A 10514-nucleotide genomic window follows, 5' to 3' on the forward strand; every position below is an offset into this window, starting at 1 on the left:
ATTTTCCGCTTGGAATGGAGCAACTGCAAGCTGCTGCAAGGGGAGGGATGGCAATGCAGGACAGTGTGAGCAGGGTGCCCATGCCTGCTCCAGCATGGGGGAAGAGCACAACAGTGACCTGGTCTGGTCTCCTGCACACACTGACTACAACCTGCATCTCTCTGCCCTTGAACAGAGTCTGAGCTGCAGTGGCTCAGTTTCTCTATATGTAAAATGGGGGACCAGGAGACCAACCCACCGGGGGAAGACTGTCTGCCCTGTTTTCCAACCTTTATTCTGTAGGGACACAAAGCCTGCCTGCACTATTAATAATCCTTGGCATGAAGCTGTCACAGTTTCCACTAATATGGAGATGCTGGAGTGAAAAAGCTACTGCACAATATGCAGGAGGTGTCACAATAACTCAGCTGCTATATTGTTCTCTTTAAAAATAAATACCACAACAGGCCAGCCCACATTGCTGGAGTCATGACGTGTAGGGTTTTATTTTTAATCAGAAAATTTACTGATTTTTAAAGATAGACACAGAGCAGCATCTGAAAGTGTTGAAAGTTCTCTGTGCATTCTCACACACCAGCTGTGTTCCTGCCTGTTATTCTCCGGATGGCTTCCAAGGACCTGATCCCGCCTCAGCACAGACACATTTGTGTGTGTGGCTTTGCAAGTGGCCCCATGGCAACCAAGTCCTTCCAGAAATAAAGGCAGTGGCTGAATTCCCCACCTCACTGCTCTCTGTGGGGAGACAGTTTATCCTCTAGGACACAAACTGCAGGGTCCACTCCTCAGGCAGCAGGTTTATGACCAATACTCTGTTGTTTGGAGATCGGAGGGTTGTCTGGGGCCAGTTACAGGTGAATTACCCTTCCTTTGCCTTCCTTTATGCTCAGCAAAAGCAAAACGAACCCCTGGGTAAAAAAAAACCCTCGCCTGTTCTGCTCGGGGAAGGACGTCAAATGAGCTGCGAGGAGCTTCATTGCCCGGCCAGGGCCGGTCTAGAGTCCTCGACCTGCTGTCGTGCCAGCCGGGTCCCGGGCCTCCCCCGCGAGCTTCGCCACCCTGCCCAACGCTGCGGCCTCCACCGGGCTGGGGTTCGGGTCCTGCCTCGGCCGCGGAGGCGAGGAGCGGTCCGGAGAACGGGCCGCGGCACTGAGAGGGTGCGGTGGGCCGGGCAGTCCCGACCGGAGCGCGGGGAGGAGACGCCGACAGGGAAAGGCCCGTCCCGACCGCAGCGGGCAGGGCACGGACCGACCCCGGGTCGGTGTCCGCGGCCGCCGACTCCGCGCGGCGGGGGCGGGGACCGGCGGGGGCGGAGGCGGCAGTGGGCCCGCCCGGCCCGGGGAGGCGGTGGCGGCGGTGGCAGGTGGTGCTGAGCAGCCGCAGGACGAAGTCGGAGCCGCAGCCGCCATTAGACAATAGGCGCCGGCGGCGGGAGCGGCGCGGGGCGAGCGGCGCGGCCGGGGCGGGGCGGCCGCGGGGCCGGGGCGGCCGGACCCGGCGCGGACAAAGGCGGAGGCGCGGGGAGCCGGGGCAGGAGCGGAAACGGGCGGCGGCACCATCATCGGGCCGCTCCGTGCGGGGACCGAGCCGCAGCCTGACATGATGTTTCCACAAAGCCGGCACTCGGTACGGCGCGGCCGGGGCCGGAGCGGCCGCGGGGCGGGGCCGGGCACCGGCGGGGCCGCGGGACGTCGTGGGGGCCGCCCGGCCTCTCTTGGCGGCCCCGGCGGGGTCGAGGTGATCGAGCGCCTCCCGCCTCCGGCAGCCGAGGCTGGTACCGAGGGGCGGCGGAGCCGGAGCCAGCGACGGGGAACGGGCTCCTCGGGTGACCTTGGGCGCGTCCACAGCCCGAGCGCTGGGCCCCGCCGGGGGATCGGCCCCCGGTGCGGCGGGAGCGGGGCGGACTCGGGGCGGGGGGGCCGGGCGGATGCCGGCCCCAGCCCCAGCGCTGTCTCCTGTTGTTCAAGGGCTCCTCTCACCTGCCGCAGCAGCTGAAGTTCACGACCTCCGACTCCTGCGACCGCATCAAAGACGAGTTCCAGCTGCTGCAGGCCCAGTACCACAGGTACGTGCTCCTAGCGGGCCCGGGGCTGTCCTGCAGCTCTGCTGGGCTGGCCGGCGACGCGCAGGAATCGCTGCGATTCTTCTCCTCCTTGCTTCACTGCGTGGACCGAATGAGAATACGGGGCAGGGGACCCGGTCACGTAGCTTGGCTGGAGGAGGACCTCGGGCAGGGGGTTAGTCATCTCCGCATGGGAGCCCAGTGAGGAGAACGCACATTACCCTCTCCAGCCAAGGTCTTTCCTCGGAGCGCTGCTCAGCTAGGACTGCAGGGATGGTTGCCAGGCCTCCCGCCTCTTGCTGGGAGTTTTCCTCAGTTCTTATTGCTGGCTGCCATTCTGGGACTGCAAATGCTGCAGGGAGCACTTAAATCCAAAAGCTTATGCTTTTCTTTGTGTGTGTGTGTAAATATTTCTGCTGACCCAAAAGCTGTCTTGAGGCGATCTGTTGCTTTGCGTGTGTGTGTCTGAAATAAACGTGATGCCCTCGTGTAAAATTGACTGGGTGATGCCCTCTGCTACAGCCCGGTGTGTGCATCACTGCCATGTGGTTGCAATGTCCCCCAGCCTGGGCTCTGCCTGCAGCCAAGTCACAAGTTTGTGATGGTGTCATTCTGGCAGGAGCAGGCAAAAAACTGCTGGGAAGTGGCCATTTCCTGGTGTCCCTCTGTCTTGGCAGTGACATCGAGGGAGTAGGGCAGCCCAAGGAACGTGCCTGCTGAAAGACGAGCTTTCCCTTTACCCCACTCTACCCCCTTGGACTTAATCTGCTTGAGAAGGAGCAGGTTTTGTGTAGGTGAAGCTGTTTCTTGTTTGAAACATAAAACCACAGCACATGCCGGCTGCAATTGCTCTGCGGGTGAGTTGGAGTCTCATAAAACATGGGGAACAGCAGCACATTTTCTGAAGAATTTAGGGGAAGAGGCAAAATCCTTCCTTCTGGAGGAATGTGCTGCAGTTGGGCATCCCCCCGCACACCATCCGGAAGTGGGGCTGGCTTTGGTTTTGATGTTATATTGGAGCATCCCTTGAGTGCTGCAGACAGGCCTGTGCCAGAAGCCATCCCCACCTGCCAGTGATCCGTTGAGGAATGGCAAACACCTCCCTAGGTAGCCAGCTCTGCTTCTGCCCAGCGTTCTCCTTCCTGTGGAACAAATGTGCCTGAGGGCGGTCACTGTTGAGCTGGCAGATAACCCTGTGTCCTTCTCCTGAGTGTGTGTTGGTGGGACTCCAGCTGGGAAGGTGGAAGCAGGCTCTGTGCAGTCGCTGCTCTGCTGGCATAGGGTGGCCCAGCTCTGGCCACCGTTTGAAGTCCAGATAGTGATGTCCAAGGAGCCAGCCTGGCCAGGATGAGGCTGTGCAGGAAGCATCTGCTCTGTGGCCATCAATTCTCTCACCTCCCGTTTGTGGTTTTCTTACTGTTTTCTGGCTTTTCAGCTTGAAGTTGGAATGTGACAAACTAGCCAGTGAGAAATCGGAGATGCAACGTCACTACGTCATGGTAAGGACCAGACCTGGATGCCGAGAGCATGTGGGTGGCGACTCCAGCGAGAGTAGGTGCCGGTGCCTGGGCTCTGTCTGGCAGGGAGCCTGTGCCCCGCAGAGCCCCAGGGCTCTCAGCAGGGCTGGCATTGGCTTTTCTGAAAATGGAGCTGTTCTTTATTTTGTGGTGGCTGCATACAGTGGGTTGTCAAAATGTGGAGAAGTAGCAGAGAATTTTTTGATGTAGAAAACTGAGCCCAGTGGCTGACTACTTGATGGGTCCTTGGCCTCGCTCCCTGTGCCCAGGGAAAGTGACAGCTCTTACAGATTTGAGAATGAGTTGTAAGGTGCTGGTGTGCAGGCATCTGGGTACTCTGGGAGGGTGACAATCAGTGAGAGACAAAGCAGTGCTCCGAAAAAGCTGGGAAGCCCCACAATCCTGGTGGGAAGTTGGAAGTGGAAACCAGCTTCTGTGCAAGAGTGAAACCCTGTGCACCTTCTGACGACCCCACAGCCTTGCAGAGCCATAGTGCTGAGTGCTGGCGTGTCTTTCCAGCACGCGTGTCCCAGCACAGAATGTGGGCAGTGCCTGGTAAAGGCATGAGACATGGTGCCACGTGCAGGCAGCAGGCTTAGCTGTGGCTCTCCAAAGAGAAATCTGCCAGGAAACAGGCATGTCCTGGTAGGCAGGGTGATGGTTTTCCTGCCAAGTAATACTTCTGGAATGGCCCTTGTAGCAGAAAGGAGGGATGCCAGGCAGGACTGTGGTCTCTTCCTTTCCTATCATAACAGGAAGCTGTGATATTGTCCACGAAGATGAACTGGTGCCTGCTTGCCAGGTGCTGCACCTGCCCTGGAAAGAAGAGATAAGATGTAGAAATTAATATAGCAGCTCTTCAGAGTAGAGTTAGGATTTTAAAACCAGAAATAAGGGAGCTGGCCCCTCCATCCTCCTGTACCGCCTACACGCCCAGACTCTGAGGCTGTGGGGAGCAAGGCATGCTTGGGGCTAGGGACAAGGAGAAGAGGTCACAGCTTTCCTTGCATATTAAATGGGAAAGCCTGCCCCTTTCTCACTGGTAAACAATTGCTTCTTGGGCCTTGCAGTCTGCATGAAGACCCTCATCTCTAGATGTGGCTGAGATACATTTTGTCCCCTAAATACTAACAGTCACCACAATTGATTCAGGTTCCTGTCAGCAGCAGAGGAGAAGGTCTGTTACTCATGGTGCAGTGCTCAAGGCTTTGCAGGCGCAGGAGCTCCTGCCTCATCTGCGCTGAGCTGGAGTCGCGCAGAGCTGCTGCCGCTCCCCACCACAGCAAGTCACAGGAAGCAAAGAGGAGGGTTTTTGTGAATGTGCAAAGCTGCTACAGCTGCTCTGATTTTTGAATAAGTCACAATTGGCAGCTTGGGGGTCGGGCTTCTCCTTCCTGCTTAGTTTTCAGAATGCAAAGAAGCCTCGAGAGCCCGCAGCAGCATTAGAGCAGGCTGAGATCATGCCGATACCAAGCTGGGCGCTTCTCAGACTTGTGGCATCGGTACCAGAATGCCAGTGATCCCCTTGAATTAAATGAGCACAGATGGGGATTTTTCTTTCCATTTGGAAGAATCGGGATTACAGTCTGCAAGCTGCAGGAGGAAGTTTCTAAACTATCGAACATCAGCTATATAACCGCTTCTTCCAGGGGTCAGGAATTAGCTTCTCCTGCCAACAGATTGTCTGTAGCTGCCTGCTGCTGTGCAGGGGTTTTCTGGGTGAATTGTTTTTGTGTGGAGGGGGGGTTTCCACATAATTTCTTCGCAAACAGCTGAAGCTGTGCTAGCTGGATGTGTTACTTGCTACTTGAAGTCCAGTTGTGATCTCTTCCATTTACTGCTGAAGCAGCCACGCGGGCTTTAGGTTACCCGCCAGGCAAAGCTTGCAGAGTCAGGCTCCCTCTCTTTTGGCTGTGGATATAGAAGTCCATGGAGCCACAAGCCTTTTTCCAGGTTTGATGTAGCATCGCACGCTCTCACCTGGATGCAGGCTGTGGAAAGTTGTCTGTGAGGGGCCCAGCTGGCAAGTCTCCAGGTCTCGGTCTGCAGCAGCATGAGGCTGGAGCAGGGTGGGCAGGGACCACCTGGGCTCGGGGCTCTGTCTTAGACCTGGAGGGGGTCTCTGTGCTTGTCTCCTGCTGTCTTTGTTTCCCAGGGCTGGCCCTTGCTCTCCTTCCATCCTTGCCCAGCCTTTGTAGAAGACCCTGCCAGGAATGCAGTGGTAGCTCCCAGCACTGCTGTATGGAGCCATTTTACCTGGTGGAGACCGGACTTACAATTTGTTCTGTTCTCTCCTGTTCTACAGTACTATGAGATGTCCTATGGGCTGAATATTGAAATGCACAAACAGGTAGGACAGAAAGCATTTCCAAGTCCTCTAATTCCTGGGGAAGGTGGTTGTCTGCTGTGTGTTGCTCCCTGTCACTTCAGTGGTATTTCAGGAACTAGAAATGCCATGAGTCTGTAAAATGTCAGAGCTGCCTTTAAAATGCAGGGCCCCCCCCACATCTTGGGATCACAGTGTTGGACTGAGAGCTCCGACCCTGGGCTCTGGGCACCCTGTAGTTCTGCTTAGGGCCTGAACAGGTATTTAAGCAACAGAGAGGGCAGTGCAGGCAGGGTCTGGAGCTGAGCTTGGAGTCTGCGGCAGCTTGGATAAGTTCGCTCATTACCCTCTCTGATGGTTAAGTTGTTAATTACCCCCAGTGACTAATTACCTGTGGTATTAACAACATGAGCCTCCTCTGAGCCTGTCTCTATCTGGCTCCAGCTCCAGTAACAAAGTTGGCTGCATGACTCAGTTATAAGCCTCTTAGCACAGTTCTGCTCCCCACAAAGGCACTTGGTGCTTCTGATCCCATTGTCCTTGTTGCTAAGCCCAGGAGACTGGCTTTCCTGGGAAAACCTGCATCTTGTTGAAGAATCTGAGCCATAGATCCTCACCGCTGTCCTGTGAATGTCTCCCAGCCCAGTCTGCTTCTCTGTAGTGCTGGTGTGTGCCTAAACTCTTTGGCTCTGTATTTCTTTTGATGCCACTGGAAAGTGATTTGCAAAGGACTGGTAGCTTTGCTATTTGCCATGAGGAAAGCATTTAACACCCCAGAACTTGCCATTGCTTGTGTGAGGGTAGGAAGGAAGCTGCCCAGCCCCTCTGGTCTCCCTGAGTAGCCCCAGTCCAGCAGCTCGGCTGCAGGGAGGGAGAGCCTGAGGAGGGGTCTCAGTGGAGGCAGCTCGTGTATCTGTCTGTGTCTACATGGCAAATGTAATTCAACACATCCCCACCTGGGTCTATAGTAAGTTTCCTATCTAGTTGCTGCCAGTTCGTTAAATGAAAGTTGGAGACCTGGAAAGAGAATATTGAATATTTGCTCTTTGCAGACAGCAGCATCAATTCATTTAACTGTGCAGGGAGGTTCCTCAGGGGTGAGGTGACCCCCATGGCACCAGAACACTGCCAGCGTCTTTCTGAGGAGAGGGTGTTTTCTTAGGGCCATTTGGTGACTCAGGGCTGGGCTGGGAAGGAAGAGGGTCAGGCAGCTGGTGCTGCGGGTGCTCAGTCCCAAGCTGCCTGACCTTTTCTCTCCGTTCTTCCCACCTTTTAGGCTGAAATCGTCAAGAGGCTAAATGGGATTTGTGCACAGGTTCTGCCCTACCTTTCACAAGAGGTGAGTCCCCCAGCTTGGGGCTGTGTTGGCAGGGGGAGTGGAGGCCCCTGTTGTGCTGCAGCCAATTATGTGTCACAGCCCTCTGGCACAGGAAACCTCATTGCTTGCTGTCTGTCCCTGCACAGGGACCAGCCCTTCAAGGCAGTTTTGGCTCCTCGAGCACTTTGTGGGGGGTAATGTGCCTGTCTGTCCCTTCTGTGGTGGCTATGGACAAGGATGGGCTCTGGTCTCTCCTGCCTGTGGTTCCTGAGTCATCAGCCACTTCTGCATGGGCAGTGGGAGCTTTGGGTGCTAACTGGGGTATGACGCTTAAAAAATACCTCCATGTGGCTCCTTGAGATCTGGTTCCTCTGTCTCATTAATTAATGCAGCTGATGGGCTCCTCCCACTCCCCTTAGAAATTAGTTTGGGGCGGGAGGGGGCACATGTGGAGTTGTTGCCTTAGGTGAGGTAAAGACAAAACACCACTAGTGCTGTATTTTTCGTCTCCCCAGGGAGGCTGAGCTTTGGGCAGTTCTCCTAGCAGTGTGGTCAGGACTAGTGGGGGAGGGAGGCTTCTTGCTTGGGGTCAGTGATGGACTTGGGGCACAGGCTCTGTTTTTTTCCCACCCACCTGTTCTTGGGAAGGACAAAGCGGCTTGCAGATCAGAGCTGCCTAATAACTAAGCCACAACTAAGCCTTTTGCATTTTAATGCAATCCCTTCCTTGTCCTGCTGCCAAAATGGAAAGAAAATCCCCTTGCTAGAGTGCAGTGAACAGGCCTGGTGCTGAGACCTTGTGCTCTACAAGGAGAAAGTACACTTGTCCTTTATTTTTTTTAAGTACATGATACAGCCATTTTTCCTGCCTGTGTTTGGAGCACCCAGCTGCTGCAGTTGGGATATGGGATGTGCCCCAAGGACTAGGAAGCTTCCCAAGGGCTTCTGATTTTATGGCTTGTTTTGTTTGTTAGAGGGTCTGCATAGCTGAAGGGCAGCAGGATGAGAGACATTGCCCACCTTGGAGCCCTTCTGGCCAAGGATTGCTGGGCCTCTGCAGAGCAGGACGAGGGTGGGAGCAAAAGGGGACCTGCTTAACCCTGTGGTCAGGAAATGGACGAGACAAACTTGCTTCCTTCCCTGCTCCTTGCTGCCATGGGTCTCAGTGTGAGGCCCTTGTCATGGGTGAAGTGTGTGCAGGTGTCTCCAGCTGTGGGGTAACCAGCCTGTCTCTGATGTGACACCTCACTGTGAGCAGCATGTATGTGTGTGTGAGACCCAGTAGGACCTGGTCCCTGTTCTGCTTCCCAGTGGCACTGGAAATGACCCTGAATTCCTTTGTTTTCTCCATACCAGCATCAGCAGCAAGTCCTGGGAGCCATTGAACGAGCTAAGCAGGTTACAGCACCAGAACTGAACTCCATCATCCGTGTACGTGATGCATGTTTAGTTTGGGTTCAGGGGGATGGGAGTTGGTACCTTTGACCTTTGAGATGGAGCTGGGCCATGGAGTGATGACCTGGGGATGTGCCCGGCCTGCTGGGAGCAGGCTGTGCACGGTGCTGCGACTGTAGGAGGACAAGGCTGCAGGTGCTGCAGGGCTGGCTGTGCTGGAACAGGGCTGGTTCCATCCAGGCTTGCTGTGACCGAGGCCATGGGTTTGCAGGGGAGCAGGGACCCCTGCTCTGTCTCAGCAGGATGCAAGGAAAGGAACTTTGGTTTTGAGCAGGAACCAAAGCAGCTCCTGGGCATGAAAACACCATCTGCTCTTGGTCAAGGTCGTGAGGGCTTTAACTGCATCCTTGGAACAAGCTAGAGTCTGATGCCAGATGTCTTGTGGCATAGGGACTGCGTGTTGTGCTAGGGACACACTGTTGAATCTTCTCTTGAGGGTGTCACAGCCCCAGAACTCTAGAATCTCTTTTCCCACCTGCCTTGAGCCTGCAGTGCTCTCCAGGACCCTGAGATCTCTGGTTTAAGCTTGATTTCTGGCACAGTGTGTTTGGGCATTCCAGGTCCTTGGGTTGGGGTCCAAGTGCGCTCAAAATGACAATATCCCTGTTCTGTCTTTCTGTCTGTCCATCATTCTCTACAGCAGCAGCTTCAAGCTCACCAGCTGTCACAGCTCCAAGCCCTCGCTCTGCCTCTGACTCCGCTCCCTGTGGGCCTCCAGCCCCCATCCCTCCCTGCTGTCAGTGCCGGCACTGGGCTTCTCTCACTCTCGGCCCTGGGCTCTCAGGCTCACCTCTCCAAGGAGGACAAGAATGGCCATGACGGGGATGCCCACCAAGATGACGATGGGGAGAAATCTGATTAGAGGGGCCAGGGGGAGGGGGCTGTCTGGGGAAAGGGGGTGGGTTAATGCAAGATGCAGTATCTCTCTCTAGTTGCTGTGCAGCAGAATTGCGGAGACTTGTGTTTGGTGGCAGCTTGCCAGGCCTGTTCCTATGGGCAGCAGGGCCTGGGGGATGCCCCCACTGCCGTCCCCATGGGCAGGCTGCTGCACAGCAATGCAAGCGCCATAGCAGTAACCATGTGGCCCGATCATGCTCTCCCTGTGCCCAGCCTGGCTTCCCTGTCCCTGCTCCCACCCTGTCATAGAGCCAAGCCAGAGCCTGGCTTGGGCTGATCTGGGGCCATTTGCCCCCCTGGCTGTCCCAGCCCCTCCATGCCATGTGGCTCCCTTCCGCCCCGCTGCTCCCCCCTCAGTATTTAAAGATTGCCCTTGATCCTAAAAGTTCTGCACAACTCCCTGCTGGGATCCCTGGCCCAAAACAATCTCCTCCTCCCCCAGGCGCTCTTGGTCTCGTCGCATCGCCCTGGCCCTGTCTCCCCCACACCCTTCCTGCACTAATACCAGGCTGGCGCCTTGCTGTTCTGCATGTACCTGTTCTTAACCATCTCTGGCTGCCGGGGTTTGGCCCTGGGCTGAAGGGGGGCCCTGTGCCACCTGCTCCCCCTCAGCACAGCACCCAGCTTTGGAGCCCAGGCAGCTGGGCAGAGGGGCAGGCAGACCGAGAGCCTTCCCTGGCCTCCCCCTCCCTGTGCCCATGCCCCATGTAGAGGATACAGCAGCTTTCTCTGTTCTTATCCGTGCGCTAGCGTGTCTTCTTAAAAAACAAAAATGGGAAAAAAAATAATCTGGTGTTTGTATATAGTCCTTTAGAAAGATCTTGTTTTGCTTTTTGTGTTTAATCACTTGACCTATAATAAGAGGAACTGAAAATGCTGTATCAAGGACGTACAAGCTGTGCCTTTCAAATAAAGAAATAAGAAGGTTGGTTAAAACTGTGA

At 55.5% G+C, this 10514-nt stretch overlaps 1 protein-coding gene across 3 annotated transcripts; it reads left to right on the forward strand.

The window, feature by feature from the left end:
• Nucleotides 1–1455: 1455 nt before the first annotated feature.
• On the forward strand, nucleotides 1456–10514 carry TLE5 (TLE family member 5, transcriptional modulator). 3 transcript variants are annotated; one of them, XM_050321146.1, is made up of 7 exons: nucleotides 1456–1623; nucleotides 1965–2062; nucleotides 3495–3558; nucleotides 5882–5926; nucleotides 7179–7241; nucleotides 8577–8651; nucleotides 9319–10514. In XM_050321146.1, exons 1-7 carry the CDS (start codon nucleotides 1597–1599, stop codon nucleotides 9535–9537), a joined length of 591 nt encoding a protein of 196 aa, XP_050177103.1. In that variant the 5' UTR covers nucleotides 1456–1596; the 3' UTR covers nucleotides 9538–10514. The 3 variants fall into 3 exon arrangements, with proteins under 3 accessions (XP_050177103.1, XP_050177105.1, XP_050177102.1); XM_050321145.1 differs by having other exon boundaries at nucleotides 1457–1623; nucleotides 9316–10514; XM_050321148.1 differs by lacking the exon at nucleotides 5882–5926 and having other exon boundaries at nucleotides 9316–10514.

Source organism: Myiozetetes cayanensis, unplaced genomic scaffold (assembly GCF_022539395.1).
Source record: "Myiozetetes cayanensis isolate MyiCay16 unplaced genomic scaffold, myiCay2020 scf26, whole genome shotgun sequence".
Taxonomy (NCBI): Eukaryota; Metazoa; Chordata; class Aves; order Passeriformes; family Tyrannidae; genus Myiozetetes; species Myiozetetes cayanensis.

Excerpts from the sequence above, each read along its gene's own strand:
- TLE5 (XM_050321145.1), top strand. The coding sequence starts at position 1,597 with ATGATGTTTCCACAAAGCCGGCACTCG. Across the intron at positions 2,063-3,494 it reads CTGCAGGCCCAGTACCACAG|CTTGAAGTTGGAATGTGACA; the intron begins GTACGTGCTCCT and ends CTGGCTTTTCAG. Across the intron at positions 7,242-8,576 it reads TGCCCTACCTTTCACAAGAG|CATCAGCAGCAAGTCCTGGG; the intron begins GTGAGTCCCCCA and ends TCTCCATACCAG.